The 16,183-nt window shown below is 39.4% G+C and overlaps 1 protein-coding gene across 6 annotated transcripts in view; it reads left to right on the forward strand.

The window, feature by feature from the left end:
• The first annotated feature begins 755 nt into the window (after positions 1-755).
• The window catches only part of LOC123958873 (protocadherin-9), a 311,831-nt gene continuing 296,403 nt past the window's right edge, over positions 756-16,183 (forward strand). For 4 of the 6 annotated variants that reach the window (XM_046032579.1, XM_046032574.1, XM_046032578.1 and 1 more), the window contains exon 1: positions 756-3,791. In XM_046032579.1, the coding sequence (XP_045888535.1) occupies positions 756-3,791 (3,036 nt within the window). Of the gene's footprint in view, positions 3,792-6,295; positions 6,344-16,183 lie in introns of all 6 variants that reach the window. The other 2 variants (XM_046032576.1, XM_046032575.1) reach the window with 2 other exon arrangements.

The following is a 16,183-nucleotide window of genomic DNA, read 5'->3' on the forward strand; positions in this document are numbered from 1 at the left end:
TCTGATTACTCCTGCGGGGCGATAATTTTTCCCCCTCTTTCTTAGACCCAAAGCTTGATCTGACTGAGAAGGATATCTTTACCCGAATAAGCTCGCAGGCACATTGGATGAGAAGACTATGAGCTGACACACTCCGGTTTTTCTCCTGCGCTATAACGGATTTGGGTATGTACGATAAGAATAGGTCTCAGTTGCCCACTAAGAATTGAAAATCTGACTGAGCTTATTTTGTAGGCTTCATTCATGCGTATTCATTCGTTTAGGAGCCCACACACAGCGCTTTAATTTTGGCAATTTAAGTGTAAAAATTAATAAGACTGTCTAATCTGTTGTGAAGTTTTGTGGCCGTGGGGGTTTGAGGCGCTGAGAATTCTTAGTGACCATAAAATGTAGAGGATTTAGAAACGGAGCAACAGAAATGACTGGCTGCCTAAATGGTTACTGCAGTGTTTTGTAGATTTGTTTTTCTATGAATTGTTGATTAAGGCCTTTGGGCACATATAATAGTGAATCATTAAAAAGAAAGTGGACAAGATAGCTGACTTTAATGAGGAGGGGATGGTTGTCTGTTTAATTAATTTAATTACTGTGCACAGTAAAGTTGTTTCACAGAAGGGAAACTCATGTATGTCATGTATTCATAGGTTTGTCTGTGGAAGATTCCTGCCATCACATGCAAAGAGCCACTGCCTGTAACAACGTTGCATAGAAAGAAACCTCTAAGTTGTGAAGGCTGGAAACACATTCACACTGTCATGGATCTAAAAGACTATTACCTGTTGGGCTCCCTGCTTGCCTGCATATGGCTAGATCCTTCAATAGCCCAAGAGCTTATCTACCCCATCAGAGAGGAGTTGCAAGAAAATGTCCTCATTGGAAACATACCAAAGGACCTAAACATTTCCCATACAAATGCTGCCACTGGAGCAAGTGCTAATCTAGTGTACCGGCTCGTCTCCAAAGCAGGAGATAACCCACTGGTCCGCGTTCTGAGCAGCACTGGCGAGATATTCACAACATCAAACAGAATCGACAGGGAGAAGTTGTGCCCCGGTCCCTCGTTTGAGGACAGCGAGTGCTCCTTTGAAATTGAAGTGGTCATCCTGCCTAATGATTATTTCAGGCTGATTAAGATCAAAATAATTGTCAAAGACACAAATGATAATGCCCCCATGTTCCCGTCCCCTGTGATCAACATCTCCATCCCAGAGAACACGCTCATTAACAGCCGCTTTGCTATTCCTTCTGCCACTGACCCAGACACTGGCCCCAACAGTGTCCACAAATACGAGCTGATCAACGGGCAAAGTGCCTTCGGCTTAGACATAGTAGAGACGCCTGAGGGGGAGAAGTGGCCCCAGCTCATTGTGCAGCAGAATCTGGACAGAGAGCAGAAGGATACATATGTGATGAAGATCAAAGTGGAGGATGGTGGCAGTCCACAGAAATCCAGCACTGCCATTCTTCAAGTCACAGTAACAGATGTCAATGATAACAAACCAGTGTTTAAAGAGGGTCAGATAGAGGTGCATATACCAGAGAACTCCCCTATCGGCACGTCTGTTGTGCAGCTTCAGGCCACAGATGCAGACATAGGGGGAAATGCAGAGATACGTTATGTCTTTGGGACTCAGGTGTCTCCTTCTACTAAAAGACTCTTCGCATTAAATACAACATCTGGCCTTATTACAGTGCAGAGGCCTCTGGACAGAGAGGAGACTGCTATTCATAAGCTCTCTGTTTTAGCTACTGATGGAAGCTCTAGTCCTGCCAGAGCTACTGTTAACATAAATGTGACTGATGTTAATGACAATCCACCTAATATTGACCTGAGATACATAATCAGTCCCATTAACGGCACTGTTTTCCTTTCAGAGAAGGATCCCATAAATACCAAGATAGCTCTCATCACGGTGTCAGACAAAGACACTGACATCAATGGCAAGGTCATTTGTTTCATAGAGAAGGATGTGCCCTTCCATCTTAAAGCCGTATATGACAACCAGTATCTGTTAGAGACATCTGCACTGCTTGACTATGAAGGGACCAAGGAATACAACTTTAAAATTGTAGCTTCCGACTCTGGAAAACCAAGCTTGAATCAGACTGCCTTGGTAAGAGTGAGGCTGGAGGATGAGAATGACAACCCGCCTATTTTTACTCAGCCAGTTATTGAGCTGGCTGTTATGGAAAACAACAAACGCGACCTGTTTCTTACTACTCTTAGCGCCACAGATGAAGACAGTGGGAAAAATGCAGAGATAGTTTATCAGCTGGGACCAAATGCATCATTCTTTGATCTCGACCGCAAAACAGGGGTCCTGACTGCATCCAGGGTTTTTGACCGGGAGGATCAAGATCGGTTTCTCTTCACTGTAACGGCAAGAGATAACGGGACACCCCCTCTGCAAACGCAGGCAGCCGTTATTGTAACTGTGCTGGATGAAAATGATAACAACCCTAAGTTCACACATAACCACTTTCAGTTCTTTGTGTCTGAGAATCTTCCCAAATACAGCACTGTGGGGGTGATAACTGTGACAGATTCAGATGCTGGAGAAAATGCTGCTGTTTCTCTTTCCATACTGAATGACAATGAGAACTTTATACTGGATCCTTACTCTGGGGTGATAAAATCTAATGTGTCATTTGATAGGGAGCAACAGAGCTCCTACACTTTTGATGTCAGGGCTGTAGACAGTGGCAGGCCTCCTTGCTCCTCAGCTGCCAAGGTGACCATCAATGTCATCGATGTGAATGACAACACCCCCATCGTCATCTACCCCCCCTCCAACACATCTTTCAAGCTCGTCCCTCTCTCCTCTATCCCAGGATCTGTGGTAGCAGAAGTGTTTGCTGTAGATGGGGATACAGGGATGAATGCAGAGCTAAAATACACCATAGTGAGTGGGAACAACAAAGGTCTGTTCAGAATTGACCCTGTCACAGGGAATATTACCCTGGAGGAAAAACCAGCAGTGACTGACATTGGCTTACACAGATTAGTGGTCAATATCAGTGACCTGGGATATCCCAAATCTCTCCATACTCTGGTGCTGGTATTTCTGTATGTCAATGACACTGTTGGCAACTCAACACTCATTTATGATCTCATCCGACGCACCATGGAGACACCAATTGACCGAAACATTGGTGAAAGCAGTGAAACTTATCAAAGTGGTGACTATTTAACCATAATGATAGCCTTCGTTACTGGCGCCTTAGTGGTGATCATAGTCATCTTTGTCACTGTGCTGCTACGATGCCGCCACGCTTCAAGGTTCAAAGCCGCACAGAGGAAAAAACAGGGGGCCGAGTGGATGTCACCCAACACAGAGAACAAGCAGAACAAGAAGAAAAAGCGCAAGAAAAGGAAATCCCCAAAAAGCTCTTTGCTCAACTTTGTCACCATTGAGGGGAACAAACCTGACGATCCGGCCCATGAGCCAATTAACGGAACCATCAGCCTGCCCACTGAGCTGGAGGAGCAAGGGATTGGACGCTTTGATTGGAATGCCACACCCACCACAACCTTCAAACCTAGCAGCCCAGACCTGGCCCGGCACTACAAGTCCGCCTCGCCACAATCAGCCTTCCACCTCAAGGCTGACACGCCAGTGTCGGTGAAGAAGCATCACGTGATTCAGGAGCTCCCATTGGATAACACATTTGTTGGGGGCTGTGACACCCTTTCCAAGAGGTCCTCCACGAGCTCCGACCACTTCAGTGCCTCAGAGTGCAGCTCCCAAGGAGGGTTCAAGACGAAGGCGCCCATGCACACCAGACAGCAGGTAAAAGAGCACTTTTACTGGTCTATAAGTACTGCCTATAACTGCCCCGTTCCACAGTGCTAAAGGGCCAGTCTAGATTAGAGACTCACTCTAAGTTACTGTGAAGAAACAGAAAAGAGTACAGGAGGCATACTGATTCAGCAAGTTCCACTGTTTCTCAAACTTATCAAATGAAAAAAAGACAAAAAGTAACTTGGAACAACTGCTAATTAATGGAGTTGATTATGGACTCACGTGCATCATTTTGGGGGAATAATTATAGACAATGTTTTGTCAATAATATATATTTAATTCATATTTAACAAAATGCAAGTTGGTGAGTGATTGCCTTACCTTTTTTTGTCTATTCAGCACCCAGGTTAGATCACTGGTAAAATGTACCAACATAACATTAATTGTGACTCAATGTTCTTTGTGAAAGAAACATTTTTTTCTTGCCTATCTACTCAGATTACTGTTTTCATCATAGATAAATGCTGCACACATTCTTAAAAAAACTAGCTGACTTTTCACCTCTCTCCTCATAAAACTCTTGAGTGTTTTCATGTTTTTTTTGTTTGTTTCTTTGTTTTGGTGTGTATTGTAATATCACAAAAGACCTTTTCAACACCTGCAGCATTAACAACAGTCAATAATTAGGCTGCTGCGGCGATATTGTGAATGTCACTGTAGGCTTTGCCACATCTTCTAAGCTTGAATTAAATGCCTCCTCTCAAAGCACACTAGCGAACTGAGTGAAGCTTGTCTGGAACTTGATACACATCCAATTCAAAAAGGATTAGCCAATAATGAGCCTCAAATTTCAACGTAATCCATGCTGCTTTTTATCAAAGCCTTATTAATTTTTCTGCTAATAAAGCAGCACTACACAACACACAGTTCTAATCTAATGGAACACACATGGACAAATAGCAGAGAAGAGTGCAGAGGGGAAAAGGTAGGCAGAGAGTGAGAGGGATGTCAGTTGGTTAGGCTTGATGGGTGGTGGTACTGAACCTTTAGGTGGCAGTGTTGCGCTGCATGGCACAGCCTGGCACTACGCCAACCTGCAGTGGACTTATAAATGCAAGGGAGGAGAAGAAAGGAGCGAAACCTATGTTGGTGTTCTTAGTGTAATACTCTCGCCTAATGATGTAGAGGCTGCACAGGGAAGATTGATAATGGCAGTTAGAGATGTGAGTGATAAGATCTATCCGGAAGAGAGAGTGGAATTACAGGGGTGACACTGTGCGACTCCTATCGATGCATACCTCCGGGTCACTGCATCTGGGGTTGCTTTTAATGTGTTTCTGTGTGAAAGGTAGCAGTCAAAAGAGGCATTCAGTTTGCCGTCATTTACCAGGCGCCCTTGGTGTGTGCGTGTGCGAGTACGAGTATGAGTGTGGTTGGTGATGTGTGTGAGCGAGACACAAGAAAAGGCGATGAAATGGGTGGTGGTGTTGGCGGCGGGGGGATTCAACCCTAGAGGAGGACACATGAGATATGACACTATACTGTAAGCCCAACTCCATTGATTCGCTCAGTCATCCCACAATTCCACCCAAGATTTATTGGAATCAATAATTCTGACAAATGATTCAAAGACGCACACAAACAGAGGCAGGGTGTTCTATATAGTGCCATCGGTAATATGAATAATGTACTGTTGCAGATACTTTTGCTCACACATGTTCCTCTTTACAATTTAATCGATATTTTTCTAGAAACTTGTGTGTAGCATAAATGTAATCCTTATAGAAACTGAGGGCTGAAACTAACTCAACTTGTGCAGTCTAATTCTACTTTCTTTTCATTCCTTAATGACACAGGCCGTTCAGTTAAGTGTTGCCAATCTAACCATCTTCAGCCATCTTTATTTTTAGAATTGCAATATGAAACTTGTCCTATAAACATCACATCCTATGACCATGTCATACAATTCACAAATTCTTAATCAAATGTGTTTAAATAATTGATTAAATAATATAATTTAGATCTAGATAAAATCCACTGCCATAAAATGTCAGTGGAAGTGAGATATCCTTCCCTTTAGCGATACCTATGAATTACTCAAAAGAATATGAACTAATGATGCCACACAAGGGTAGACGTTCTTGTCTCCATTTCGTTATTATTAGAAGAAAAGGTCATTTTCTACCTTTACACTATTAGCTAAAATCTATCTTTGGAGATTTGCAATAAAGACTCATCTAGTTATCATAGCATATCTCAATCATAATTACTCCAAAACTTCTTACTGGTGCGGGTCCCACTACAGATTTGAGGTTAAATGGCAGTTATTGATTGTGGTAATGTGATTAGACTGCACTGACATATCTTACAAATCGGGGTATGTTATCAATTACATCCATATTTTGATTGTTTTTGCACAATGCAGCCATTTGTATTGACATGTGAATGACATCAGCATTTCATGAGAATTGACAAGTTGAAGCTCATCCAGTATGTCCCTTTCATTTTTTGAATTCCACCTGCGTATCGAATAAAAGCACAGAGGGGATTAGCTGTAATTTCAAAAAAAGTAAAAGCCAAAAAATACCAATTACCTTTGAGTGAATCTTTAAACAGACAGTATATCCAAAAGGTAATATCATTGGATTATCATATCATATCATATTTCCCACAGAGTAGGACCGCTTTGGAAAAAGATAACTGCATTATTAAAATATTTCTTATAGATACAAAGATCATAAAAATAAATCAGTGTCATTTAAAGTTAATAACAGTTATTTTTCAGTTGGAATATGTGGTTTGATGCAGTATATTGAAAAGTTCAGTAAGGTGCTGGATTGTTACATCATATAAAGCATTGTAAAAATGTATGATAGAATGATGTTAAGTTCAGCTTTTACATTGTTGCTTTTTGAGTAACAAACCATCATCAATCACAGATTTTTGCCTGAAGTTGACATCAAATTAGCCGTTAAATGAAAGAGGATGTTCAAGAGAAAGAAATGTGTAAAGCAAAGGGGAATAGCTTTTTAAATTGACCTTCTCTCCAAAAATTGAAAAGCCATTATGTTCCAGTTCGCAAGAGTCACTTCTATGCAACATCAGCACCAATCAATACATAAGGAAACTGAAAGGAAATTTATAAACAACTAGGCAGAGAGAAAGAGGTTGAGAACAATAGCAAAGCATGAAGGTCTCAATGGTGTCTTCCTCTCAGAGAATATAGAACATAGGGAATAGAAATAGCAGACATCTACAACAGTGTCATCACAGACAAATGCCTAGTGAAATCAGCTTTATAGAGACCCCAAACTTTGCTCATAGCAATAGCAGCAATCCTTGCCTATCCTTTCTTTTTTCCCACTTATTATTTAGCCTCCAGGGACCTACATTAGTGTAAACAACACTGAGGAGAAAAGCATGAAAACACTGTCCTAGTTTCACAAGGCAACACAAGCATCTAAGAAACCAAGTGTAATCATAGCCGTTTCACCATCAGTCTTCCTTTCTTCCTTTCAGTAGTCTTATGGGGAGGTAGATATGTGGTTCACGAACATAACATGAGCCCAGTGGCTATGCATTAACCATGTACTGTACATCAGATCCCAAGGCTCACGTTATGCACATGAATATGATTTTTTGTAAGTAGTCACTACAGTGGTGTATGAAACATCCTGCTTAATCGATTACAATACAATACTTTAAGTTCTCACTCTTCACCATTAACCTTTAATGTAAATAGAATGATGAATGTAAAAATAAGGCAGTTTATTCTGTGCTGAGTTAGCAAGCATATATAGATTAATGTATACATTCTTGCAGATACACAAGATCCACCCTCTTCTCACATCCCCACTTTGTTATGGTAATATACATTGTATGTTAGGATACACAATTGTGGGCCTTAGATAGGGCTTTCAGTTGCACAACTATTTGGCCTGAACATCTTGTGTGCAAAAAGACTTAATTACTGTGGGTTATCAGTGTATTTCTTGCATCTAAGAAAATATGCAAACACTGAAAAGAAGTGTGTACCTACAGTTCATACTACTCTGATGTGCTCTGCACCACAAATCATGCCTTAGCTCTGGGGACACAGTAAAACAGCTTCTTTTTGTTCAGCTTCACTATACTAACAGCACATACAGAACAACTGACAACATATGCATATTAGGTTGAATCCAAATCAGTCCGATCTCAATTTTGTTGAATTTTTCTGTGTGCATCCGACTCGCATATCGTTTTCCTAATCATTGTGACTGCTACAATAAAAACAGACTTGTATTACAGTATCAGTCACAAAAAAATGAGCAGTCCATTAAACATTACAGTAGATGTAGTATTCAGTTTAGCGTGCAGGATGGGAGAACAAGCTGCGAGGAAGAACAGGGAATCTTTCGCAGAGTATTCCTGGTGTTGTCTTGTCAGTGCATTTAATGAATGGACATTCTATGCAAACAGGAGTTTGTACAGACCATTGTAATTATGGAGCCTTGGGGGAGTCGTCCTTCTTGTGCAGGTTCATTTGCCACATTAATAAGGGGATTAGTAGTACGTACGGGGGCTGATGGCACCAGGAGAAGTTTGAGAAGATTAATGAACTATGACAATGTTGCACCTGAGGGGAAAAGTCTGTTGCAATGTCTTCTGGGTTGTGCTGACACAGAGTTTGGCGGTATGAAAGAGGAAGATGGAGAGAGGCCAGTGATTGTTGCCGACTGTGATCATACATCCTTCTCCTCAGCTAACCTGTCACATCTTTGGGTTATTGTGTTTGTGATCTCTTATACTGTACTGACTGAAGATGTTCCAGTTGATATAAACATTTTCTTGTAAATAAGGACACTAACTTTGTAAAGTGTTATTGTTTCTGTGCCCCTGAATAAATGCTTAAATTGGATGAATAACTACAAAGACATTAATTTACCAAATCTATGAGCAAATTCTGCATAATCTAGAATTCGTTCTGTTACCAACATCAGTTTGATGATTTACCAACTGGTAGATGCAAGAAGAACTACCTGTACCGCATACTCTTATTGAGTAAAATGTAGCAGATCCTCAAAACAAATGTAGCTATCAGGAGATCGTAAGCCAATAAGTCTGTGAGTGAAGTTTCTATCAAAGCTTTAAATCATCAGTGGAGGATTTGCAGTGCTCTTTACTGCAGAGAACATTGTATTTCTTTAAAGAACTTGTCATGTCCTCTAAGTCTAGGTGGGTAAAAGGAAATGGATTGTGGGCTATACTAAGGTAGTGGGTGTGAGTACTACCAGAGTAGATTATTGCCCCAAGGGGGATCCAGTTTTGTCTGCACAAAACAACAAAATAAATCAAAGCTCCCTGTTGGTACACTGGCTGAACTGTGGAGTTCATTTATATGTTTTTATTTTCCGCTGTTGAGAAAAAAGTGCTACTGATTTTTAATATATTTATATATTTATTTATAGCCTTTTATTTTGTTTGTTTGTTTATTTTCTTTCTTTGTTGTCAGGGACAGGATTGCCAAAACACAGATAATGGCAAATTACCAGGAATTACATTTGATTTTTTTGTGTGAACATTTTATTGATTTTCACATCTGTTTTAACCATTTTCATACATGTGTTGAGATACCTTTCCTCATCATTACACTGTTTTATTCTGTGAAACATATACAATATAAATTTGATAATGACAAATATTGTCATTGTCACAGTTTTACGTGTGTGCATATGAGTTTTTTCTTTCTCTCTCTTGGTTTGTTCTTTGTCCATCACGTTTGGCTGGCAACCCATTCATCTCAAATTCATCATCCATTTCTGCAATTTCTCAAGGCAAATTGATTGATGATCAATCTTCAGGGGGTTTGCTTTGTGAAGTTAATGTTTTGCATGCACAAAAACCAAAGTCATTGTGGCTTTTGTGGGACTGTCATTACTTAATTCATCTCCCATGTTTTCACTAATCCACAAAATACATTTCCCATTTTTCTAAGGCAATCAATCAAGTTGACATACTAGCTTCATATTTTTACAAACACTGCATGATGAGAAAAAAACAAACTGCAGCTTAAAACACTTATTGTATCAACAACTCAACTGAATTCTCTCAAATTACCTTAAATATAAGAGTAGAGGGTGGAAGAAAATGTTTCTTGACTACTTGCTTGTCTACAAAAAAATGATATAAAAAGATGAAGTTATGATGCTACTTCATTGCTTGAATGCCCCCCCCCCAACCCCACCCTAACAACCCATCTCTACTTTCCACGCCTCACTTGGCCCCTCCACCCACTCCTTTTCTTCCCTGTCTCCAGCCCACACCTATCACCCATGTTTTATCGGGGTCAATGCCGATACATGCAATGTTAAATCACCAAGGGTGTGTTCACCTTTGTGTTTTGATCATTTGTGACAGATGAGGGTGCTTTTGTGTTCAGCACATACCCCCACTTTTTTCCTGTTACTACCCTCTGTCGTCAGAGAGAAATTGGGGGGTGGGGGGTGGGGGTGTAAAAGATGGGCAAAGAGGTGCTGTATGTCCTGACATGACAAACCCAGAGGGAGATGTGTTCTTGTCATTGGGTTGTTGTGTCAAGTGGCACACAGGCCGCTGCTCTGTCACTAGTGTGTGCCAGTGTCTAGACTAATAGTTGTGATAATGGCATTGCCAGCCAAAACCCCCCTCAAGCAAAGAGCCACACTTGACTTGAAATGTGACTGCCATTGACTTCTTTGCCACTGGGCCCCATAGCTCACAAAGACTCTGTAACCCTCATCGATGTAAATCTTTCTTGTATATATGAGATGTTTCATGTAAATTGAACTCCTGGTAATCTTGCCTAATGTGCTGTGGTAAAAAATAATGGACTTGTTTTATTTTTCTTTTGTTTTATTTATTTGCCCTGCTTTCTCGTTTTCCTTTTTTTTATTGTTGGGTATACATTAATTACATCTGAAATAAACTCTGCCAGTTATTCAGTACACTGCAACTCTTCTTCTGTTTTAAAAGCTTTATTTGAACAGTGCAATTCTATCTTTATAATTTCATAATAAATGTTTCAAAGAGATCATTTCTTTCTTGTTTTTAATTCGTCCATTTGTTCTCCTTTTGTGATGTTGTGATAAGACATTATCTATAAACTGGGATGTGTTTCAGTCAGGCCACCATGTGTGAACCAGTTCTAATCAGCATTTGCCCGTAAACAAGTGCTTCGACTCATTATAATGCCAAGTTGTGTATTTTAAGAAGCAAACAGATTTTCCGTTGTGACTGAATCCAATATTTGAAATGAGGCACACAAAGTCACTGACACACAGCCAGTGTGGTAATTCACTTATAGTGAAAGAGAATTTTTAATTGAAAGTTGATTTAAAGAGGTAGTTTCCCTCTTAACGAGTCACAAAGTCACATCAATGTCTTTATGAATGTTGAGTTTAGCCTTACTGACCTAAATACATGAACCTCATTGGCGTCAAGTTAGCAGCTGCTCTCAAATATCTGATTCTCAGAATGTAATGTTGCACTGGTTAGCCTATGGTATTAAAGGATATGTTTTCTGAAGTCTATTTTTAAACAAAACTCACATGCTGATACTTAACTTACAGAGTTATTGGTCACTAATGATTCCTGCTGTTCAAAACATAACTTCAATTTGGGCCGAAGTCCAAAGTCGTTGTTTCCTGCAAAAATGCATGCTGAAGTTCAGCGGAAGCTAATATGAGGCTTCAGAAGTCAGTTTGACATTTATGTTGGTATCTTCCAAAGTTACAGTCCTTATAGTACTAAAGTGCCTCCGTGTCCTCCATCTCTTACACTGAAGTACTAAGAAAGGATGTCTTCACAAGAATGGACAGGAGGAATCATTACAACAACCAAAAACTGCTTTCACAATTACTCACAAAATCCATCCACTGTGTTAGTTAAGAGATATTTTTAGAAATTTAGAATAGACAGTGTGAATATGTTTATACTCATCTGACGTGGCTGTGAGCAAATGAGGATAATTGTTTAACATAACTTCAAAGAACATAAAAAGTCTTTCATGAGTTTGTCTGACTAAGTAAGAAAGATAAACAGAAAAACATATCCCCAAAACTCTCTCTATGGTAATATCTTAAAACTTAGTCCTAAAGTACTCCTGCACGTTTTGTCCTCATTCTTGGAAAATTAAACCAAGTAACTGAACATCACTTAGTCACATCAGGTATGCAAGAATACATGTAGTGCTGAACAGCAGAAACCAGCATCATAAAATTTGAATGTCAATCTTGTATCTACAGTAATAACAACATTGGAATTATCAACTGGAATTGCCTAACCTACAACATCATCATCTTCATCACCATCATCAGCACCAGCACCATCATAACAGACAGTAATACACTCAAAATATTCTTTTTTTCTTGCAAGGACTGCCTTTTTTTTTTACTGATACTTTCATTTCTTAATCTCCAGCAACCTTTCAGTTTAAGAAGTAAAGATGTGTCACCTCTTAACTGTTTTTTGCAGAATGAGAGAGGGGCAGAGTGTGGATTTCAAAGTGCCACGCCAACACATCTATGGAAAGTAGGCCTAACTCAGCTTAATCTGTCCACTCCGTTTTAAAGCCAGAAGCAGAGCTTAGTCTTCATATGAGTGTGTGTGTGTGTGGGGGGGGGGTGTAAATAAATAAATATAGGCTTTAAAGTTTGACCTCATCTATACGGTCACTTTGAAAAAGCTGTGTGCACCAACTGACTGGAATTTGAAACCTGACTTCTGACCTGAAGTATAATCATATTACCTGTCCTTTCCAAAAAAAAAAGGGGGTGGGGGGGTGGGGGGGGTGGGGGGGGGCAATGCTAGTATTGCATCTCTGAACATTTTCAGAATATGTTGTCTGTGTCTCCCAATCTCATGTGGCCAGATTTCCAAATTTTGTGGAATCCATGATAGGGCTTAGTCCTGTTTCTGTACAAAGCATTTCTTCAATTAACATACCTGTGGCAAAATGTAGCATTTAAGTTTTGCCAGTGATGAAACGATTAGCAGATCAGGTGCATTTAAGTCTGTGTAGATGTTACACACAAAACCTGTGTATACAATGTAATAAGCATACATAGGCTTTTCAGCAAGCCCTGTGTTCACATTGTTCTGCTGTACAACTTTGTCATCATGAAATTGAGTTCACATGACAAAGCATAACATCCATGCCATCAAATATCCACACAGGGTTGATGTCACGTGTCACTTTAACCTTGTTTGGACAGAAAACAGACTAATGTCGTTAGTCTTCCACCAGCAATATCATCAAAGGATCTCTTGTTTCATTATGCATAGCCATTATGCATTGGTATGTATAGTAAGCCAATAAAGGTGATTGATGACCTGTTGGTGGTCAAACATATGATTCACTTGCAGTAGTTAAAGGAAATACAAGGTAAAAATACTCCATTACAGGTAAAAGTCCAGCATTCAAGCAAAGTCTCAAAGTAGTAATAATTCTGCAGAAAGGAGAGGTTGGGGTTGGAAGTGCTGATTTGAACTATTTTTATATATTGTAGTTTAATCTCCTGCAATGCATATCTTTGTTTAAGTTAATGACTTGTTTTGTTTGTAAAATAATAATTTGTAAAAGTAACCGAGAAAAATCAAAGTATTTGCCTCTGAAATGTATAAAGGCCCCAAAATTGTACTCAAGAACAGTAATTGAATACATGTAATTGATTACATTCCACTTCTTATTACTTGGTAGTATAGATACTGTATGTTACTGTACAATTTGGGGGACAATATATAGGCTAGATTTGCATTAGAATCTGTAACAGTGCACATTTATAAATATTATTGAACTCTGTGACACTGTAGAGACATCTAATGTGCTGAAAAAATTAAAGCTCCAAACAGTGTAGCATCACCCCCTTTGCAGTCATAAAGGTCTGTGTACAGTATATACAGGAGAGATAGCATTTCTATAAATGTGAGTATGTGTTTGTAAAGGGCTGTATGCAGCTTTCCTGTGCACACTAAAGACTGAAGTCAGGAGGTTAAAGGTTAAAATGACGATGTTCTTATATTTTGACATGTTGTATATTTTTTGACAAATATGGAATCAACAGTAAACATCATATATTCAGAACAATCTAGACAGAAAAAAGAATGAAAAGAAAATTTGATAAAGCACACATATATGAAAATAGAGCAACTGCTAGTTATCTGATAACTTTGAGGTTAGGTTGACTTTTGAACAGGAATAACCAGAACAACAGAAGATAAGGAGTCTCTAATGTGATATTTCTTTTAAAGTAGGCTGAATCGCTGACTTTAGTTTTTAGCAAACATATTGACTTCAGTGAATATGCTTACATATGCTACATTCTCATATCTTTCCATGAATTGATAGATGCTTTTTGAACATAGAGTGTTGGCTGGGAGCTTCACTAAATTAGTCATCTGCCCGACGCCATTACACTGAATTAAAATCAGGATCTGTCAGACACTTGAAGAGAGCCCAAGAGTTTGAGCCTATAAATATATTTATAAAATATATTTCTGCTGCTGATGCATACACTGTCATATTTCCCTCTACCGACAGTGTGGTTTAGTCCTACTGACATGTTCCTCTAGTGTAATCTTTCCTTAACAAGGTCCTAGTCACTCATATTTTCCCTTTTGGGGGAAAAGGAAGAAAGGTGAGTGCATTTCTCAGATTGAATCCCCAAATGTATTTGACTCTAGACAAAAAGAGAACTATTTTCATTTTCACCCTTAATAGCCCAGAATCCTTCAGGACAGCATTGAGTTATGCGGGGATGTTGCTGTGAGGGGAATGCCCATCCTCTTTAAAACACTGTACAGATAAGATTTTTATTGAAGGAAGGTGCCATGGTCACACCACTGGGAACCTAATGCAAATGTTATGTTTCTATTTCCCTTATGTTTCCAAAGACAGACTGACATATGCATGAAACTGTCCATACAAAAAGAAAGAAAATGTGGCCTAAAGGTTATAGAAGTGAACTTTTGACTGGAAGGTTGCCGGGTCGATCCTTGGACAGGCAGGATAAATTAGACTGGGGAAGAGAAACCCCCACTGGGGTGCCCTTAAGCAAGGCACTTAACCCCCACTTGCTCCAGTAAGGTTGTTCAGTGGATAAGACTGTTATTGTACTGGGCAGCTTCCAGGTGTGGATATGTGAACCTGTGTTAGTGTGTGCAGGATATTCCTGGAAACAGGCATTTGTACTACACTTGATGCATAATAATAATAAAAAAAAACTCATACCAAGAGAAAGAGACATATGATGATCTTTGACAGGATTGAAATTAACCTGCTACTGAGCCTTTTAAGCAGATAAATATGATATTTAGATACAGTCATGTTAGGACTTGGTAGTTGGTTCCACATGGATTTTTACAGGAAGCACATTAGATTAAGAATAAAAGCATAAATATGATTTTATGGGGATTTTGAAGGATTTACATTTGCACACATTGTAATGAACAACATGGAAATAAAAGGGTCATTTCAACACACATTATTGTTGTATTTATGAGCACAAACAGCTTGCATAAAAAAATCTTCTAAACTAAGGATTGGGACCCCACACATCTTTCTAAATTTGTTCTATTGGCAATAAAGTGGAGACTGTTACTGTGGACCCTTTAACTTCAAAACATGTAATGTTCACTCCAGTAGGTATCTCTTGTTCCAGATGAAAGATTTAGCTGTCTTGGTATTAACATTGGGAGGGGTTTGATCCTTCTGTTTCAACTGTGGAAGATCATAGAATTAAGTATAAATTATTTCCCATGGTGAACTGGATAAAGAACATTGATTAATTGGTGTTAAGACTAATTATATATTTCCTTAAATCTGCACTACATCATTAATAGATTCCCTTCATCATGACAACAAAGAGCAACAACACAGCATTGGTAGCATACAATTTTCGCTGGTGGAGAGTACAATGAGGGATATGATTGAATTAGTAGACATATAATGCTCTTTGGGGAGCTAATTAGATAAGAAGTTGGGATGTATGGCTGCTGGAAGCATGTGTGTCAACCCACTCCTGTTCAATGTATAGACAGCAGATTTGTATTGATTGTATGCTTTGTCTTGTGCCTCAGCTACAGTGTAGGCTGTGTGCCCTGCCTTTGTCTGGTGAGTTGAGCAGATAAGGGTTGTGATAAATCTGCCAGAGAATAAGCTGTCAAATAGGTGCTGCACATGGGAATATTTAACGCAAACGTAAAATATGGCTTGTCTGTTGTTTTATTGTCGAGAGTATAAGAAATGGCAGGGTTTTAAAATACTCTCAGCCCTTATATTTGCACTTTTCTATCTCTGCAGCCCCTGCCTGCACAGAAGCTTACAGTCCTGCTCAGCTTTGTTAGGGCCATGGAGCGGGCAAAAAGGAGGAGAGAAGAGACGCTTTGCACGGAATGGTGAACCAGCACCTTATCGCCACCCA

Source organism: Micropterus dolomieu, linkage group LG20 (genome assembly GCF_021292245.1).
Source record: "Micropterus dolomieu isolate WLL.071019.BEF.003 ecotype Adirondacks linkage group LG20, ASM2129224v1, whole genome shotgun sequence".
In the NCBI taxonomy this organism is placed as follows: Eukaryota; Metazoa; Chordata; class Actinopteri; order Centrarchiformes; family Centrarchidae; genus Micropterus; species Micropterus dolomieu.